Genomic DNA, 22,120 nt, shown 5'->3' on the forward strand with positions numbered 1-22,120 from the left:
TTCATTTAACCTAAATTTGCCATGAAGTTCATGACATTTTTACTCTTTCTTTTTCAGCTTTTATTGGCTGGCTGCAATTATCGCTAATGCCTTCCTGTCTAGGACACATTTCTTGCCTTTCATGTGGTTAGTGAGGTGCAATGAAGATTGTGCCTTTTACAAACAAGCACCTTATTATGTAACTGCTAATGTGTACTTCAGAGGTGACATTACTCTGGCAGCACTGTTCTCCGTTTCCTGCAGTCTCTATTGGACAGGGTGAGATTTAACACTTACAAAGTGATTTCCTGAGTAACTTTCATGTAGAACATAATAATTCTAATATATATATAAAGGGGAATATTTCTGTATATCCTTCTCCATCCCCTCATTCATAAAGTAGGAATCTACATGGTCAGACGTTTTGTGAAAAGCAACAAAACAAAAGACAGGAAAAAAACTAGCACTATTACTAGGCCATGGAAGTTGTATGGGCTACCTACTTGAGTATTACAGAGGAGCATGTATGGAGGTGCACAACAAAGATTAGCAGTCCAACAGCCAAAAATATGTACAAAGAAAAAAAACTGGAGCACTCATCATCTTCAAGACTCATAGACATAAAAACCAACTTAATTTCATACCATAGTGCAGGTCGGGAAATGTAGCTGATGGGGCTACAGCTGTTTCACAAATTATACATCTTTCTCAAGCCTCCCAAGACATGTATAATGGCATGAATATTAGAAAATTGTATTCATTACACAAAGAATAAGCTTTATTTGTTGAAGCTGATATATATCCCATTAAGTATTTATTATTCTAGCTGAAGTCTTGACTTTTTATTTTCTTATATTTTTGTATGACTATTACACCCAAATTCTACTGTAGAAATTGAACTAATATTTAGATTGCAGGTTCATATAAATATTGTAAATTCTGTATATCACAATGTCAACAGTTTAAGCTTCAAGGTCCAGAAAGTTCCCGTTTAAAAAAATCAGCAGTCAAAAAGCCGATGCCAACTGGTTTCTGCTGTTTGAAATGTATTCGCTTCAATAACAACAGGGTTCGACTTCACTTGAGATTTATTTACATCAAGCTACAGAAATGTGGAACACGGCAATAAGTCAAGTTAACCTTCAAAAATGAACGTTTCTAAATGATGTCAGGAAATATGTCTTACGGCAGGACAGCTTTCTACATTAATTCAGAATCTATAAAACGTTTGAATTCTTCCAAGGAGGAAGTCTATTGCACAAACCATACACATAGAGTATCTATGAGACCTACACATTCCACTCAATGACTGTGGACGTCAGTTCTTAACTTAGGTCTTTATTTACAACAGAGTATCAATCAGCTTTCAAGACATTTGTTCTTGTCATCTAGAACATTTCTGATGTTTCTTCAATTTCAAGCCATCCATGTTACACAACTCCGAGGATGCGTGCTACCCACCAGCTGCAGGGCATGACAACTCTGCATGCAGAACGGCACCCCTGGTAGTTATATGGAAATGGGTAGTAGCCACCAAAAGGCTCACAGATTCGCTGACAATGGGTGTAGCTTCTTCTGCATTCGATACAGCAGATGCCTTGATGATCCAGCATAGGGTCAAAAGTCATACCACCCTCTCCTTCCAGCTGGTGTAAAAACAAACAGAAAATTTGTCAGTCAAAATATTCAGGGCAATTAATTCAACATGATTTAAAGTGAACTTTATAACAATGCTGCATCCATATCCCTTGAAAATAGCCCAGGACTATGGAGGGGAGAATGGCAGTCAGCAGGGAGCTGAACTGACCGGACGAGGCCTACATGCCGTGACCTTCCGTCCCCCTCCAGTCCGGACGAGGCCTGGTCAGTTCAGCATCCTGCTGACTGCGTATCCCCCTCCATAGTCTTGGGCTATTTTAAAGGGATATGATCCATAATTAACTCCTTACTTACTGAGAGGGTGCAATCTATTTTTTTCTACATTACTGCTGCTTTTGAGTCTAGTCTGATTAGATATGCACCCCCGGCAGTTGTGAATAGCACTTTACCTGCATTCCTAGACTTCTGGATATTTTTATACTGCTTTTGTTAGCCCTAAGTTAGGGTATTGGTGCCGGCCACGCTTCTCTAGCCTAAGTGTATGTATATAACAATGCTTTATATAACAATCAGCCACGGATAACAGACCTTAATATAACATCAAACACCTACAAAATGATTGGCCAATCTGATACAAAACACAATCTTTATTTACATCCACAAAATCACAATATACAAAAGGTTCCCACCCATTAAAAATGACCCACCCTTAAAAAACACATACACCCTAAAGCAAACAACAGGGGAGGACCCCACATTGGATATACCACAATTGTAAAGTACCAATGGCCCACTATTATAATGCACATTCCCCAATAAAACTGGTGCAACTAAATAAGACCAATATAATTACCTATAAGAGACATAACGGTATCCTAAGTGTCCGCTCCCCTGCCACCTTAACATGTGTTTCAGAATGTCCCTTTCTTAATATAACATTTCCTACCATATGTGGATGTCAGCAGTACTATGTATATATGTGCCGGAAAATACTTTAATAATTGACCTGTGGAACTAGTCAAGGTGCCCTGGGCTGTAATCATACCTATTTAGGCTCTAATAATGCCTGACCTCAGGCCATGCCTGGGCTGTCAATCATGCTGAATCAAACCTCAGTAGCTTCAAGTAGTTACCGCCCAAATGACTACTTGAAGCCAATTAGCATAGAGAGACAGGAGTGTTTCATTGGGCAGGTGACAGCGATGTTTCCCACTCTGTGAAGTGCCCCTGCCTCTCTGCCCTTTCACCCACATGTCACTGTTTGATATGGAATTAAGTCACCACTATCAAGTCCTGTATGGTGAGTGCTCCGTACTCCTTTCTATCGTATTTGATATATTGCATTACCTATGTAGTTATAATGTACCAGTACAGTCCAACATCTGTCTACAGTATTCTACATACACACACAGAGGATACAACTCCACTGACCAAAGAATGCAATTCTGTGACAGCTTGTGCAGAATCCAACACAATGTGGATATCAATGGGCCACAAAAGGGGGAGATTTAACCAGACAACAGATATTCTCATTGATACAACTATCCACCAAACGGGGTCTCATTGGAATCCAGCAATCTTTATCCAAATAGTGACCAGAATGGGGGGTTTACACCTGGATGTTAGGACACCAGAGAGTATAAGAAAGCACTCATATTCGGCTTCCTGTATCACTTTCACCAGACGCAATTGACAACATCTCAATCAGACATTATGGAGCGTTATAAGAGGAGTGTGGTTAGTGTGTCTTCCCTTTGCCCAAAATGTTGAAAAGAACACTACAGTGTCAAGTTATTGCAGTCTTTGCTTTCTAGCCCCACAGGGCTTGATTCATAGTTTCTCACTAAAAGCAGACTCTGGACCTCTTCTCTCTCAGAAAGGAAGCCTTCCATGCCCTCCTTTATAATAGACATCTTATGGCCTGGAGGCTGAGCGGAGAAAATTTGCCTTAGAGCGGATTGTCATCTAGGCCATAAAGACATTACAGGCTGATAGCAGACCCTCTAGGGTTAAAGGGGTACTCTGCCCCTAGACATCTTATCCCCTATCCAAAGGAGCCCTGCACTCCATCCACCAATGCCACGTTGTGCCACAGACTGTCCAGGAGTTGGCAGATGCTTTATTCCAGGTCTGGGAGGACATCCCTAAAGAGACCATCTGCCACCTCATCAGGAGCATGCCCAGGCGTTGTAGGGAGGTTATACAGGCACGTGGATCAGCCTCTAGTGTGGTTTTTCACTTTGATTTTGAGTGTGACTCCATAGCCAGACCTCCATGGGTTGATAAATTTGATTTCCATTGATAATATCTGTGTGATTTTGTCGTCAGCACATTCAAAAGTATTTCATATGATTAGTTTATTCATTCAGATCTAGGATGTGTTATCTTAGTGTTCCCTTTATTTTTTTGAGCAGTGTATAACCAAAATGCAAAGCTCAGTAATGGAAAACATACTGGTAAAGCAAGGAAGACAACAAAGCAAATGAAAACGCATAGGCAGAGATAGAAATCTATTTTTCAGGTCAGAAGTTCCCAAATGAAAATCAACATTAATTTAACACCTAAACATGTAAGAAATTGTGGAATAAAGAGGAGTGATCATGTAATGTGTGTGACTGAATTAAAGAAATATTACCCACTGATAAATCACCAATCTGCATTGGCCAATGAGATGATGCTGAAACTTTTGTTTTGGTGTTGTTCTAACGTAACATAAAAATGAGGCCTGAAAAAAAAAAAATCACATTGCCCTATTCATCTAAGACAGCATTGTACGTCAGATAAAGGACCGGTGAAGACAACTGTCATTATAGTATACGTAATACAGTCCTAACCTCACTATCTGAGCAAAGGGACGTAGTGGTAATTATTTCCAATGAGGTAGACAATGTAATAGAGCTGCAGGAAACGCTAGGAGAATGCTTAGTTTTCATCATACAAAACCTTAAAGTGGTACTCCGCCCCTAGACATCTTATCCCCTATCCAAAGGATAGGATGTGTGATCATGGGGGTCCTGCCGCTGGGACCCCCCATGATCTCCGTGCTGCGCCTGGCATTTGTTTAGAGCATCGTTTGCAGCGCTGGAGGCTCGTGACCTCACATCCACGCCCCGCTTGTGACATGGCGGTGACGTCACGAGCAGGGTGTGAACGTGATGTCACGAGCCTCTGCCCTGCATCGCCAGTTATCCTGAACAGAGCGAAGTCCGCTCTGTGCACCGAATGTCTGGGGTGCCGCAGCCGAGATCGTGGGGGTCCCCAGCCGCTGGACCCCTGCGATCAGACATGTTATCCCCTATCCTTTGGATAGAGGATGAGAAGTCTAGGGGCGGAGTACCCCTTTAAGGGGGTAGTTTTGATGTGCAATTTTTTCTTTTTGCCTTGTGAAAACAGCAAATAATCGCACAATTTCTGCACTTGCTGCAGATGTCTTGCGATTATTTGACTATTCTGGCAGTGCTCACCCAAGGGGCATGGCCTAGCAGGACGGCGGCATAAATTCAAGTGAAGGGGGCGTGTCCACCCCTGATGGGCAAATTTTTGCTGAAAAGACTGCGTAAACTGCTGTTAAAATCTCTGCTAGCGCACAGCTGACGGAGAGTGCAGAATGGCTGTATGGGTTTGCTGGATTTATGCAGAGGCTTCTACCTATAAATAAATCCAGGGAGAGCCTTCATAACTAACCCCAACCTTAATGTTTTTTTCTGCTATCATATTTTACTCAATGTTAAATCATTTTCTACTAAATCTGGAAAGCATATGCCATTATATAAAATGATTTACTTCCATTAATTTGAGGGACCTTTCGTGAAGCCACGTTCATCTATTAAGCAAACATTGCTGTATTGTTTGGTAAGACTTTACATGTGAAGCAGGCCGCAGCAGGAGGGCATCTCATTCCATCACTCTTTATGTACCATATGATTATGTTGCTCTTTTCTCTGCGTCTCTGTTACTAGTGTTTGTTCTATCATTCGTTCTATATAACACAAGATATAGCAAAGTAAAGCAATTTGCATCTTACACTTCCTTTATATAAACAGAACATTTTAATCATGGGGAGTATGCTGCAAATGAAAATGATATTATTTTATGAACAAAAAAGGCTTATTGTGGTGAGTGAGCCTGTGTAAGATGACGGGTTTAGTTATTGTGTCTGCACTGCTGGGAATAACACAAGGCACTTTGGTGAAATCATCTAACTAAGCTCTCAGCTTGACTGAAATGGGATGTAAAGCATTGCACAGCCGTGTACAGAAATAGCTGACAGGAGCAGCACCTGGGAAAACAAGGAAACAGCCAGGGACGCAGCAATAGCAGGAAAGACAATAGGGACTGTCGTACGCAGATGTACGCTATGACATAAGCGAATGGGGACAGTGCGCTTTTCACACAATGTGTTAATGCTCATGACAACTTGGGAAAGCATTACTTTTCTATAAACTAGCTTTAAAAGCAATTCTTCATACAACCACCAAATAGAGATGAGCGAACTTACAGTAAATTCGATTCGTCACGAACTTCTCGGCTCGGCAGTTGATGACTTATCCTGCATAAATTAGTTCAGCTTTCAGGTGCTCCCGTGGGCTGGAAAAGGTGGATACAGTCCTAGAAGACTCTTTCCTAGGACTGTATCCACCTTTTCCAGCCCACCGGAGCACCTGAAGGCTGAACTAATTTATGCAGGAAAAGTCATCAACTGCCGAGCCGAGAAGTTCGTGACAAATCAAATTTACTGTAAATTCGCTCATCTCTAATGTTGGTAGTGGAGCTACAAAAAACCCTAAATTTCAGGATGGACAATTTTCACTAACTAAGGCTAGGTTCACACTGCAGAATCTTTGGGCAGAATTTCTGACGGAGATCGAGCCGGTGGCACAAGGACCGCGTGGACTACATTGCTGTCCCCATAGATGGCAAAGCATTTCTGAGCAGATCTTCCAAAAGATCCACCCAGAAATGCATTGCAGTCTGTGGGGGCAGCAATGCAGTCTGCTCGGTCCTAGCGCCACTGGCTCGATCTCTGGCAGAAATTCTGCCCGGAAATTCTGCAGTGTGAACCCAACCTAAGGGTCTATTCAGACGGTAGAATTTCCGCTTGTTGAATTCCACCTCAAATTAAAGCCCATAGACTTCTATTGGATTCTGCACTCCCATTTACACTTCTGAATTTAGTAGTGTGAATGGGAGTGCGAAATCCAATAGAAGTCTATGGGCTTTAGTTGGAGGAGGAATTCTGCCATGTGAATTAACCCTAAGTTGAATGAATTGGGACCATTCCTCCAATCCTGAGAACGAAGAGGGCACCAAGAGGGCAAAAATGTGCAGAAGGGGGCGTGGCCTAACAAAACAAAAGTTATTAAAATATATGCTAGCAAGCATAAGTTGTAACTAAAATCTATGCTCGGAGCTGGTGTATATTTTAAAGTGTGGTGTGTGGTGTGTGGGACAGCCACAGCAACACCTGATTTATTGAGAGGAAGTTTCTACTTGTTTTTTTTGTCCTGCGTTTTTTGGGTTGAAAAAAACCCACGAAAAAACGCACGAAAAAAATGCCAGTGCAATTGCCTGCGTCCAGCGTTTTTTAAATTTGTGTGGAAATTGCACCTTGGCAGTTTTTTTTTTTTTGGTACCCAAAATTAGTTGGGTACCAAAAAAGAAAAAAGATGCAGTAGTGATGGAAAAAAATATGTATTTAACGAAATTTATATTTGTTATAACTAAATTTTTATTTTTAAATAGTGTGGCACTTTTTTCTCTATTTATTTTTTTTTTTTTTTTTTTAGGTAGGACTACTACTCCTAGCATGGAAAGACTGTAGTAATAGAAATATCTCCCCAGGTGTCAGTCGTGACACCCGATGAGATGGTCCATAATATAGCAGAGATGCAGAGCGGCTCTATACAGCGCTCACATCTCTGCTCTGTACTCCGGCCAGTGATGTGAATAGAACATCACTTATTCAGATTTTCCGCCCAGAGTGGGGATTGGCCGGATGGTTGCATCCAATCACAGCTCTCAGCAGGAAATAGGTGTATATATGTCAGTGCAGGGGACCATAGAAGAGCGGCCGCCGCATCTATACATTATACAGGAGGATCACAATGGGCGATCTATTAGTACAGGTACTACTATTTCCATCATGGAACAGTGTGTTCCATGCTGGTAGTAGTAGTACTACCTAAAAAAAATATAAAAAATAAAGAAAAAAAGTGAAAAACAAACACACTACATTTTTATTATTGTCAGCTACATTTTTAGGTCCCCAACCGCCTACATAAATTGATCCCTGTTTTAAAAATTTATAAAAATATTGTTATAAAAAAAGAAAAAGTTCGTTAGATACAATTTTTTCCTTCAACTCTATCTTTTTATTTTTTATTTTTTATGTTACCCTAGGAAATTTTATTAAAAAAGGTATCTCCATCACTTTTTTGGATCACTAAAGTTCAAAAAAGAATAAAAACCGCCTGAAAAATGCCAAAGTTAAAACCCACATATTGTTTTTCTTGGCATTTCTTCACTCCCATAGACTTCTATGAAAGAAAAACGTCACGATTTTGACTTAAAAATCGCAGGAGCTGAAAAACGCAAGAAAAGAGGGAAAAAACGCCAAAAGGATAAAAAAAAAACGCCAAAGTGGAATAAGAATTTAGCGATTTCTCATTGATTTACAGCTAACATCTGGCCGCAGCGTTTTTTTTGCAGAAAGAAACACCATGCGGCAGAATTGGTGTTTTTCTTGGCATTTAAAAAAAAAAAAAATAATAAAAAGTACAAACTTATCCTAATGCTACGGCCACCAGGGCTTTACTAAAGGTTGGTGTGTAAAGCGCCAGCCTTAGTAAATCGCCCCCTTAAGGGGTCTATGATCTCATACATTTTAAAATCAAACATTGTATATGTATTACATGTTGTATTTGTAAAATGAAGCTGATAGCAAATGGACATAATGTCCATAGATCGAGCATTTTAATGATACTGTCAAATTCCATATACATTTTTTTTTCTACCAAGTCTGTTAAAGCTGAAAGTACATTGTCTGCAGTGTCTGCGTTCTTTTATTCCGGAGTCTTGTGGCTCGATTGTAAGGGAGAAGTAGGAAGAACAATACTTTATTGAAAGGCCTGACAAGAACTCCTGCAGGGAATGAATACTGATGAAATCTAGAAATGTGAGCTTGCTTTAAATACTCACGTGTTAAATCACTCCTATGACATTGATTAGGAAACCAAGCCAACACCATATTGATTTTCCACGAGGCATATCTAGTTTAGATTTCTTCAGACGGGGCTGGAGTGTGTGTTTTTTTTATATTCTTTAGCAAGAAATTCTCTTTAAATTCTCTTTAATGTACATTAGATTACAAAGATATTTTTTGAGCACAGAATAGAGAAAGTAGTGTGTACGCATCAAAGAATTCACAATTTAAATTACTGTTTTTCAGAACATTGTACACCTTGAAAAGCATAAAATGCATAGCAATCTTAAGAAAAGAACTGTTATGGAAATTGCCTGCTACGTGGGCTTCATGCAAAGTGCTGTTTGCAAAAGTTTTGTGCCGAATTATCTGTCACAGGAAGTAATGCAAAAACTTCCCTTGGTATAATGTATCTTGCACACTAATTTACATTGACTGGGAACTTTTTACATGTTGGCAGCTCATAAACATTAAAGGGGTATTCCTGCTTTAAACGTTATCCCCTATCCAAAGGATAGGGCATAAGATGTATGATTGCAGGGTCCCACCGCTTGGAACCCCTGCGATCTCAGTGCAGCACACGGCAATCTGGGCCGGCGCTTCCTCAAACGGGGATGTGATGTCACAACCACGCCCCCCTAGTGATGCCACACCACTCCCCTCCATTCACGCCACGCCCCTCCACGGGTCATACATCTTATCCCCTATCCTTTGGATACCCCTCTGAAGAACAAACCTGAAATGAGTTCTCAGAGCAGCTCTAAACTGGGGTACTCTATTGTGCTAGAATATGAAAGCGGACACAAGAGTACAGTAGAGGGGCCAGCAGGGTAGCAGGGGGTGCAAATGTTACTCTCTGGTGGAGATGTTACTACTTTTTCCACAACCTGTTTCTACTACTCGAAAACTGAATTCTCCCCTCCCTACATAAGGGGTCTGTTTTGTCTGTCTAAAATGAGTATGAGTAAGGCCTTTATGTAGGCTGAAACGCGTCACTTTGCCTGTCTTCACCTCCCTTAGACTTGCATTGAGGGGGCAGGGCGTGATTTCATGAGGGGGTGGGGCTATGATGACACGAGATCCTGGCTCCAGCGTTTGGAACAGTTTGTTCCAAACGCTGTGCAGCAGAGTACCATTTTAAAGCCAACTAATAGTTGGTCCAAACTTAGACGCTGTGATAAATCTAATGCATTTCAGACTGTCTAGTCTATGTTTACACTGTGTAAGGATTTGAAAGTTTTTAAAGGGGTATTCTAGGAAAAAACTTTTTTTTTTTATATATCAACTGGCTCCAGAAAGTTAAACAGATTTGTAAATTACTTCTGTTAAAAAATCTTAATCCTTTCAGTACTTATGAGCTTCTGAAGTTAAGGTTGTTCTTTTCTGTCTAAGTGTTCTCTGTGTTCTGTCTAAGTGTTCTCGGGAAACGCCCAGTTTAGAAGAGGTTTGCTATGGGGATTTGCTTCTAAATTGGGCGTTTCCCGAGAGACGTGTCATCAGAGAGCACTTAGACAGAAAAGAACAACCTTAACTTCAGAAGCTCATAAGTACTGAAAGGATTAAGATTTTTTAATAGAAGTAATTTACAAATCTGTTTAACTTTTGGGAGCCAGTTGATATATAAAAAAAGTTTTTTCCTGGATAACCCCTTTAAGTCAATCTGGATCTTTAGAGCCTGTCCATCTTCTTGGTGGTACAAGGGGATAAGAAGCTTGAGTTTAAATAACTTTAGTATAGTTAGTGCAGTAACAGATAACTTACATGGTATGGGTTCTCGGGGTTGAATTCTCTCTCTCTCTCAGAGGATGGTTGTGTTTCATTGACTTTTTGAGCACGTCGGTTCCCTTGGCGCCTGGTGTTGCGCTCTTCAGCTGCAGCCTCAAACTGGTCCAGGTTTAAGTTCTGTGATTGTCTCACTTTCCTTCTCACATCCCTTTTACCTCGTTGACTTTCTAGACAAATGGAAATAGGAAGTACATTTATTAGCACTACTTAGGTCTCCATAATTCTGATGTACCATGCGGGGGATATGCTGCATACATCCTGGAGAGCTGGTCTGCTGGATGTGAACTAAATTAGCTTAAAGTGGAAATAAATATACAGCAGGTTAAACAGATTAATACATCAGATGTCAAGTCAGAATGAAATAATAAGTGCTCACATGGTGACTGTGAAAGTATAATGGTGTTAGCGCTGCACAAATTTACTAACTAGCCAGGTCGGGAACAATTTAACAGGATAGCTGGGTCTGCCATCATATCACACATTCACTATATTGCAATTTAGAATGGCATTTAATTATAAATCATAGCACTTCTTCTGTTGAAGTAAACATCAAAGGTTAACTTTTAGGATGTTAATCCGCACAGCAGCTGATAGGATAGTCATAGTCTTGTTTCCAGGATTAGGAACTGACACTGCAGGTCTTTTGCAGCAAAGCTCTTCTTCCCAGGAGACACTATAATGAGGTGGGCTAGATGGAAAGCATTTGTGGAAATTAAAATGCATCCTTTGGTTTCTTGGTTTAATACCACAGATCCAACAGTCATATTTCAAAGCAACCGGCAGAAACGTATTTACTAATCACAGATTCAGATCGTTGGTATAACAACATTGGTCTGTCTTTCTATCTATTTCCCAACTGGCTTTTCAGAATTTTATATACTGAATGTTAATGATAAATTTCAATAAATGAATTCTCACTATTTACTGAAATTGTATCTGATACATGGGAACTGGAAAGGCTGTTTCACTCCAATGTCACTATATAATTAGTATATATATTAATGGGAAAATAACCCTGCAGCAAACGTGGTGTCTTCATCAAGTGAATAGCTTTGAATGATTGGACAGTTACTTCTCCCGGGTTATGACATTTCTCACTTTAGTTAAATTGCAGCTATACTAGGATAGATGTCAGTAACAATGAGGCTTAAAACCATTCAGCTTCCCTATAATGGAATTTGATATATATTTCCAGTGTGATATGGGTTGAGAATAGGCCCCGCCTTATTGGTGTGTGACCTGTTTGGTCACACAGGGAGTATGACCTGTCATTACAGAAGGGGTTACCATTCTCTTTGATAGCCTGAGCACTCAGAGCTTGTATCCGTGACCCCACACTTGTCCCTAAACCTAAGTAAAGATAGTATGATACCTGATAATAGCAAACGAAGTCCACTCCGAAACTAAAAAGATAGATACATTCTCAAGGTGATCCATGTGCTCTGGGGGACCTACCTGCCCGCCTACCTGACAAACTTACCACCTTCCTGCCTACCTAGCAAATGTACTACCTATCCACCTACTTTGCAAACTTACTACCTACCTACCTACAAAACATACTACCTACCCAACAAACTTTCTATCTACCTACCTACAACAAACTTGCTAAGAATTCTACCTACCAACTAGGGCTGCAAGATTTGGAGAAAATGTCATATTGTAATTATAGAAGTAAATATTGAGTTTGCCATATAATAAACAAATGGTAAAATCCCCTCCATTTCATGTCCAATCCCCTCCATTTTATGTACATAGTAACAGACAACAAACTATCCCTGTACATGACCCATTCCCTTATTCTTACAAACATTCACAACATGGAAAAATGTACTGGCCTCCTCCACATTCTATCTGCAGAAGCTTTTAGGGCATCCCATTCTATATCTATAGACAACAATATGGAGTTGTCCTCCCTTTGCAGTTATAGTAGCTTTCACTCTTCTAAGAAGACTTTCTACAAGATTATAGGGGTGTCTGTAGAAATTTTCACCCATTCATCCTGTAGAGCCTAAATAAGGCCAGACACTAATGTTGTGGAAGAGTAAGAGCCTAAAGGAGTGCTGTGCAATATGATAATAGTGGTTGTAGTGGCAGAAGGAGAGAGAAGGAAGTGTCTGCTGAGCTGCCAGTCACCTTGATCTGGTATTGAGACCCTCATCCTGCTGCTGCTCTTCACCCTGGGGCTGATCTGCCACCCCAGCTGACACTTTTACATAGGGTAAGGACCAAAGCTGCCTTATGATCCAAAGTGACATGATACCCCAGGTGCCAGCTCAGTGCCAGCTAGTGATCCCCCTTCACCCAAGTCTATCCGAGCACTACTCAGGATCAATTATTTGCCATTTTTAATACTTTAACAAAGAAACAAGAAAGAAGGGGTCTGGCACCGCTGCTGCAGTGTAACTGAGAGTCCTTTTGTCATGGAGAAAGCAAACAACACGTGTATCAGTCCTAATATAAAGGCATGTAATGCGGAGGTGCTCTTATCAAAGAAATCCACAGACCATGTAACAACTGAAGCATATAGGTAAGCGGACATAATGCACTCACCGCAGGTAAAGATGCATGAAGTTCAAGCTTTATTCTTGTAGGCAGTAAAAAACTTCCATTCACAGGACAGATACACAGGGAGCTCTTGATTCAGGTGAAGAAGGGGCGTAACACAGAGACGGCAACAAGTTTCGCACTCAGGGGCGCTTCCTTTTGTCAGTACTGACGTGAAGATGTCAAGGTGGGGTTTTTATGTAGTAACCTGACGGGTGTTACTATAGAAACAAAACATTAGGGCAACATGTATAGTGCAAACAACAAAGGATCATAAAAACAACACCTAATTAAAAACACAGCTAGGAGGCTGAGTGGAGAAATGCACCCATCTCATTTTTGTCATTTAATCCCAGTGGACCGAGCGCATCGCCGATAATAACTTTAGGCTCCTTTCTAAAAACTTTGAAAAACAAAAAGCTGAATGCAAAAAACTAAATTGGTTAGTTGACAGTGCTCCAATAGGAAATTCTAAGTGTCATAACTGTACCATTTGTAGCCAAAATTTGGCGAAAAGTGGTTTTAGGTTGGGTGATTGTACTATCACCGTAAAACAGCTCATCACATGTCAAACTGCCTATGTAGTGTATTGCTTAATCTGTGCATGTGAATACTACCACATAGGGAAAACCAAGAGGAAACTCCTTGTGCACGTTAAAGAACATTTTCGTTCTGTACGCATGGGAATTGGAGCCTCTCGGTTCATAGCCCACATCCGTGATGTTCATAATAGTGATGTGTCCTGCATTCAATTTTCTGGGATCGAGAAAGTTGAGACTCCCCCTAGAGGTGGCACCTGCTACTCATGGAGAGAGAAGCCCGCTGGATAATCCGAGTTAATGCGCTTGGTCCACTGGGTGTAAATGACAAAAATGAGATGGGTGCGTTTCTCCACTAAGCCTCCTAGCTGTGTTTTTAAATAGGTAATGTTTTTATGCTCATTTGTTTTTTGTACTATACATGTTGCATTAATGTTATGTTTCTATAGTAACCCCCACAGGTTACTACATAAAAACCTCACCTTGACGTCTTCACGTCAGTACGGGCCAGAAGAAGCGCCCCTGAGTGCGAAACTTGTTGCCGCCCCTGTGTTAAGCCCCTGTTTCACCTGAATCACCAAGAGCTCCCTATGCATCGTTACCTGCGGTGAGTGCATTATTTCCGTTCTCCTATATGCTTCAATTTTTTAGACTGTTTGTTTTTAATGCATTTTAATCTTGTAATATTTTCTGTTTAACTTTTGATATGGTTTGATATATTTTAATAATTGTGTGTGATAATTGTGTATAAAGTCCCCTTTTTTCTTGTCCCTTTAAAAAAAACTTTTGACATGTTGTAGAGACATGTCAAAAGCTTTGATTGGCCATAGTCTGAGTGTTCAGACTGCATCCGATAGTCATATCTAACTGGGTGAAGAGCGTGCTAAGAGAGACAAACTTGCAATGTAAGTCTATAGGATTGTCTCGGTCAGCAGCATTTTTCTCCCCCCTCGTTCTAATAATCGGTCAAGGTCACTGTATTTTGTAAGGAGATATGATTTACCACAATTCTATACCAGAGGTAGGTATCTTCAACATTTACACGATATTGATGGAATGTCCCATATGTGGGTCCCACCAATGGGATCAACACTTATCTCTAGAAAAGGAGCCCATCTGCCCCATCCAGCCTGGTTGAGAGTGAACCCATTTATTCTTGTAGTCCTTAAAGGGGTACTCCGGTGAAAACCTTTTTTCTTTTAAATCAACTGGTGGCAGAAAGTTAAACATATTTGTAAATTTCTTCTATTAAAAAATCTTAATCCTTCCTGTACTTATTAGCTGCTGAATACTGCAGAGGAAATTCTTTTCTTTTTGGAATGCTCTCTGATGACATCACGACCACAGTTCTCTCTGCTGACGTTATTATAATAATAACGCTTTATTTATTGTTGTCCTTAGGGGGATTTGAACCCAAGTCCCCAGCACTGCAAGGCGGCAGTGCTAACCACTGAGCCACCATGCTGCCCTTAGCATACATCTGCTATGCATGGTTGCTAAAATGGACAGATATGTCAGCAGAGAGCACTGTGTTCGTGATGTCATCAGTGTTCCAAAAAGAAAGGAATTTCCTCTGTAGCATTTAACAGCTAATAAGTACTGGAAGGATTAAGATTTTTTAATAGAAGTAATTTACAAATATGTTTAACTTTCTGCCACCAGTTGATTTAAAAGAAAAAAGGTTTTCACCGGAGTACCCCTTTAAATTCACTATATAACAGATGGCAAATGTCATGTTGCAACACTCAGTGGGTTTCTAATGTGAAGACATTCTTATAATTAGTCATACTTTGCCCAGGCAAAGCCCAGGGCTCATTTCATCTACTGCAATACTATAGCAGCAAAAAGGCTGACATATGTGAAATGAAGGTGTTTTTTTACTTGATATGTACATTGTGGGCAGATGTAATAATAATCTAATTTAACATATGACATACAAGTTCAATAGAAATGTATTTTCTATAGTCTTACCTGTTTTGTATGTTTATATTGTTTAGTGATCTTTCTTATTTAGTCTATAAGACAACCAGCAATTAAAGGGGGTACTCCGGTGGAAAACTTTTTTTTTTCTAAATCAACTGGTGCCAGAAAGTTAAACAGATTTGTAAATTACTTCTATTGAAAAAAAAAATCTTAATCCTTCTAGTACTTATTAGCTGCTGAATACTACAGAGGAAATTATTTTCTTTTTGGAACACAGAGCTCTCTGCTGACATCATGAGCACAGTGCTCTCTGCTGACATCTCTGTCCATTTTAAGTCCTGTCCAGAGTAGGAGAAAATCCCCATAGCAAACATATGCTGCTCTGGACAGTTCCTAAAATGGACAGAAATGTCAGCAGAGAGCACTGTGCTCGTGATGTCAGCAGAGAGCTCTGTGTTCTAAATAGAAAAGAATGTCCTCTGCAGTATTCAACAGCTAATAAGTACTGGAAGGATTAAGATTTTTTAATAGAAGTAATATACAAATCTGTTCAACTTTCTGGCACCAGTTGCAAAAAAGTTTTCCACCGGAGTACCCCTTTAAGATACATGCAAAAGTAATGAAACTCTTGGCAGTCTATATGGATTATTCACCTTTGGGATATGTTGGTCGGAGCCAGAAGATTGGAAGATCTACACATAGTTCCAGGATCTTTGAGCTCAGGAAGCTGTTATCCTTTACAGGCTGGTCTGCAGCCACCCAGATAAGAGAATTCTCATCAAACTTAGCTGGCATGACTTCATCTTCCTGGTAAGATATAAAGGGCATGCAAACTTTAAAAATACAATATGTTTGTGTATATATTTATATATCTTGTAGTTTATTTTCCTGTTAATGTACAATGTGTTTGTGAGCTGATATTAGTATTTTCTCTAATGAGGACTCTAATAAGCCTCACATATATCAAAGAGAGCAAAGGGTTTTATTTCTTATCTCCCACTTATGCAAATGGGAATTAAACTAAGGCGTAACAGCATTTTTCAAATTAGGTCTTTATATTGTATCTATAAATTAGAAGTAACATACTTTAAAAATGACATATGAGTAGGTAGAATATAGGTCAAATAAGTCTTCATCGGGAATCTTCAATGGTGGAAATCCTTGGGGACTGACCTTAATATGTGTGTGCTCTAGATGTGCACAAGTTATTGTGATCTTACATTTGTAATATGTATCTTGCATCTGATTATATATTGTTACTACTGAGGAACATAAATGGGCAATGAACCCTTTTCCCTCCCTGTCACATGATATCATTTTGTATGTATTGTGTTAATAGATCTCACATCTCTTTTCCAGTGTTAGTAGTATTTGTTCTAGGAGTGTAACATAATATTAACTGTATTAAGCAGCAAAAGACATTATGTAAAAATTGGTCTATATTAAGTCACATTGTACACAAAAGAGAGAAAAGGTCCATAGTAAGATTGGAATTACATCAACGTGGATGGTGGTTCAAGGCACCATACCAGAAGGGCCTGGTGAATGTTTATCTTCTTATCTTTCATGGTTTGTAGGTTAGAAGGTTCCTATCAGACAAGTCTGCTCATTTATTTGGTAATGGGGATAGAGAGAACCCTGCATATATGTTCATCCTGCTTATGGTGAAGAAGGATATGGGTCTCATTGACCATATTGGTGTACCTTGTATAACCTGTATGGTGTATCTGTCATTTCAAAGGATTTAAAAAATCTGCCTAGTTTTGTAGCGACAGGATGATGTTTGGGCTCTCACTGCTGTTATTGAGATCCTCAGATCCCTCTCCATGGTGCAAAGCTATTTCTCATTCTGTGTATTTCAGGGGATGAGACCATGGCTGGTCTGTTTGCCAGTAGTACAAACACAGTTACATCCTCCCATACTTCTCTGGCCAGCCAGAGCACAGCACATGTGATGCCATGACAAAGTGCTCCTGAAAGTGCACTGGAATGAACAGGCTAGCACTGCTCTAGGGGATGATTGATACAGTACACTACTATAGATGGCATGTGAGGAAGACAGGTTACTTTGCAAAGTGCTGTGAGAGCAGAAATTAAAGAAACATTAGCAGTACAGTAAGGAAGGTGTTGCATTAAGCAACATAATTCTGCTGCTGAGAAACCAAAGGCTGGGGGTGGGGGGTTACACCCAGTCTGTGAACTTACAGTATTAGATACAGTGCTAGTTACAAGGAACAGCTGCCGTAAGCTTTATGGGTGAGAAAGATAAGAGGTAACCCTTGAGTAACCTTTGAGGAACAGTATAGATAATCTTTACCAGGTAGACTGACTCAGCTTGCAGGTACACCACATAGACTCTCTCAAGCTCTCTCCCATTTTCTCCTGTACATAACACATACTAAGCCCCTTCATGTGTTCTGTTCTGAACTAGCTGCTACTAGAGAGAGAGTTCCCCTGAAGACAGGCAGAGGACAACAGATTGCAATGGACAACTTTTTAGAGCTGTTTTTTGTGGTAATCATTTTTCATAAATAAAGTGATTTACAAATATGCTAGGAATCCCATTAGCTATTAATTTGAGGGAAGTAAAAACAACAGTGACCATTTAACATTGTATCTATTACATTTCTGTTAGGCTGCTTTCACACTATGAAAAGTACCGGTTATAAAATCGCGGGTGATCACGGGGTTAAATGGCCATTAGAAAATCCCTAATGGACATTAGAAAATCCCATTATAGTCTATGGAATTTTTCTAATAGCCGTTTTTACCCGTTATCGCCCGTTATTAATAACAGACGTTATTTTATGACGGACGATAGTAACGGAGAAATATTGCATGCAATATCTCTTCCGCTCAATCGCCCGTCACAAAATAACGTCCGTTATTAATAACGGGCGATAACGGGTTAAAACAGCTATTAGAAAAATTCCATAGACTATAATGGGATTTTCTAATGGCCATTTAACCCTGCGATCGCCTGCGATTTTATAACGGGTACTTTTCATAGTGTGAAAGCAGCCTTACATTTTGAGGTTGAAAATAGATACTAGCCCAGAAAGTTCAACGTATTATTTCATGTCATAGTGATTCAGATGAAAGAAAAACAAATGTTCTGTAGTTGCTCAGTTTGGGTATTATTATCAAGTATCATTCCTTGTAGTGATGCAATGGTCATACACTAGAGAAATGAAAATACACCCAACATTTCACAATTCTAATGCTTACTAGTAAAGAGAAATTCAAAGGCTGGCAATGCCGATGATTCATGCACTGGGCCAATTAAACTAATAGCAAGCTACAATGCTTATATGAAGTGTATAGTGGTGCTCTGACTAATATCAGGTAACAGTCCATACAATGTCAACAAGAAAATAGCAAGTCGGCACTCACCACCTCTTCTAAAATCTTCTTTTTTGGAACTCACAATGTAACGATGTGTGGGGAGGACAAACTGTACACCACCTGTTTGTCCTCCCCATATGATGTCATGAGTTCCAATAAAGAAGATTTTAGAAGAGGTAGGGAGTGCCGACTTGCTATTTTCTTATTGACATAATTCTAATGCTTTGTTTATGGGCTGGAGAAAGAAGCTAAATCTTGAAATTACATTGGTTTCTTGCCCAACATGCTGTGATAGCACCCAGTTCAAGCTCCAAAAAACTAAAGGTATTTGCAACAGACTGAGATATGCAGCATAGTTGGGTATATAGGTAGGTATTAGCAATGTATATCACTGAGATATGCAGCATAGTTAGGTATATAGGTAGGTATCAGCAATGTATATCACTGAGATATGCAGCATACTTGGGTATGTAGGTAGGTATTAGCAATGTATATCACTGAGATTTGCAGCATAGTTGGGTACATAGGTAGGTATTAGCAATGTATATCACTGAGATATGGAGCATAGTTGGGTATATAGGTAGGTATTAGCAATGTATATCACTGAGATTTGCAGCATAGTTGGGTATATAGGTAGGTATTAGCAATGTATTTCACTGAGATATGCAGCATAGTTAGGTATATAGGTAGGTATTAGCAATGTATATAACTGAGATCTGCAGCATAGTTGGGTATGTAGGTAGGTATCAGCAATGTATATCACTGAGATATGCAGCATAGTTGGGTATATAGGTAGGTATTAGCAATGTATATCACTGAGATATGCAGCATAGTTGGGTATATAGGTAAGTATTATCAATGTATATCACTGAGATTGCAATCTTGGTGGTCTATTGACTTTAATGGGCCTTTGGGCCACCATATGATTGACTATAGAACAATTTCTTTACTCATTTCACTTGTATGGCTGGGTTACTTTGAAGAGACATGGACTATAAAATGCCTGCTTCCACGTCTGGTCTCTGCTGTTTGATGTCCAGAGTGACATTAGCTCAGGGCGCGCCCTGTATAGCATCCTCTTCTGGACTGAGGAACACACAGTGACACTAAGACATACAAACAGAAGACGATTTCCCATGAGCCAGAGGCTGCTCCTGACATACTTTTTCCCCCAGTCCTGTACTTCATGTTGTCATTGTAAACTCTTGCTATGTATATACGATTTTCAGGATTGACAAGAAGAGCGTACCATACATCCCACTTTAAATTGCTGTTTCTCATTTTGTTACCTAATTTATTGTATTTACCTTGTGCTTAACCTGAAACTATTGTCATCTTTTTCATATCCTTGAAATAAATAACAATATACATGTTTTCTTGGAGTCCCATTTCAATATAATCTGGTCCCATAACAATGACTGACTTAACCAGTACACAATGCCATGTGCACCTGCACACAATGTTAAATGTGCGTGTTTGTTAAGTCTAAGTATTTGTCTTTATTCTGCCGTGTTTATACACTATTGTGTCTGAATGATGTACTCTTCATGATAACCACTTGATGGAAACTGAGTATTTTGTCTGCTGTTATAGTCTTTTCTCTCTTATTTTCCCCCTGAGTGCTGTGAATGAAGGTTGGCTCATGCAACCAACTCGTACAGCTCTGAACATATCATCACTCATGGCTATTTGGCTTCAGTTAGTTTAACCTGTTTTTTTGTTTCTGTGTTTCTGTTATTTTATAGATACTGCAGCAGATATTCCTCTTTTGTTTAGTAATAGTAACCCTACTCTAGTACCATTAACCCCTTTCATTTTGTTGTTTTCCTCCGCTCCTTTTAAGAGCCATAACTCTTTTTCCATCCACAGAGCCATGTGCGGGCTTGTACGATTGTACTATTTTTATAAACAGTAAATAGAATACCGCTATGTAGTGCAGATCCTGTACTCACTTCATAGCTTATAGATGTACATAGCCATAGATGTACAGCACTGTGTGCAAAGTTACTTGTCTAAGCATTGTACATTTACAGCGCATGTTCTTAAGAAGTTAACGAGAATATCTAAATTTTCAATCCTTCTCAGAGCTCAAGTGTCAAAGAGGCGGTGCTCCCTGTCTTGATTGATTGATGGACAGGACTCTGCTTTCAGCACTGAGCTGTGCATGGTAATCAGTCAAGGCATGGAGCAGTGGTGTAACTATAGAGGTCGCAATCGCAATTGGACCTCATAGAAATGTGTATGTATGATAGACCTGTGTATGTATGTATGATAGTTGAGTATGCATGATTGATGTGTATATGTATGATTGATGTGTGAATGCATGATATGATGTATGTATGATGTGTATTTGTATGATGTGCCATGTTGGAGCCTGTTGGATTTGATTATAAATCAATGGGCCCCATTGTTGGCATTAATTCTGTATACATTAAAGTGAAGGTTTTGGTCTGTCTGACACCTTCCTGATGGACAAACAAACATATTGGGGGAGATTTATCAAAGTTGTCTATGTCCCGCATCAATATAGACCAAACTACAGAGCGTTAGGCTGGTCTATTGTGCGCCTAATTTATCAAAAGGTGCACGGCTCTTGATAAATTCTGTGCACAGACTTCGTGATCTATGCTTTAGACTGTATTTAAACCTGCTCCACCATGGTCTGACATTTTGGCCTACTTTCAGCCGATGCGACTTGTCGCTGAAAAGTCGCTTTTGATAAATTCAGCACCAATGCATTTCCCAACGCATTTCCGTCTAAAATAGACTAGAATGCATCATGTTCTAAAAATCCTCTGGAGCAAAAGTCTCAAAAAAGTCGCACATATTTAGACTGCGACTTTCTGTGCGACAAATTTAGATAAGAAAAACCAGTCTAAATCCTTTGATAAATCTCCCCCAATGTCACTTATTCCAGATGAATATTATGCATGAATATTCCGCAGCAGGAGAGTCCCACTCATTTTTGTGGGATTCTGCTGCTCTGTTCACATGGCTGAATTTCTGCAGCAGCAACACCTGCCGTAAAAATCCTGATTCCGGCATCCACAAAACATTGAAATTGTTCAATGTTTTTAAGGATTCCACATGCATTGCTGTCTATGCATTTCCGAGCGGTCCCAGCACAGGCATGTTCTGCCAGCACTCTGTTGTCTGTGGAATGTCCACCATGGGAACATAGCCTTTTACTTGCCTTCTGCTAGGA

General features: G+C 39.8%; 1 protein-coding gene across 3 annotated transcripts in view; it reads right to left on the reverse strand.

Annotated features, from left to right (window-relative positions):
* Positions 1 to 778: 778 nt before the first annotated feature.
* Positions 779 to 22,120, reverse strand: part of CNMD (chondromodulin) — an 87,624-nt gene continuing 66,282 nt past the window's right edge. For all 3 annotated transcript variants that reach the window (XM_056560463.1, XM_056560462.1, XM_056560461.1), the window contains exons 5-7: positions 16,224 to 16,377; positions 10,541 to 10,731; positions 779 to 1,625 (exon numbers count right to left, since the gene is read on the reverse strand). In XM_056560463.1, the coding sequence (XP_056416438.1) occupies positions 1,410 to 1,625; positions 10,541 to 10,731; positions 16,224 to 16,377 (561 nt within the window). In that variant the 3' untranslated portion in view covers positions 779 to 1,409. The remainder of the gene's footprint in view (positions 1,626 to 10,540; positions 10,732 to 16,223; positions 16,378 to 22,120) is intronic.

This window comes from Hyla sarda, chromosome 2, assembly GCF_029499605.1.
Source record: "Hyla sarda isolate aHylSar1 chromosome 2, aHylSar1.hap1, whole genome shotgun sequence".
Classification (NCBI taxonomy): Eukaryota; Metazoa; Chordata; class Amphibia; order Anura; family Hylidae; genus Hyla; species Hyla sarda.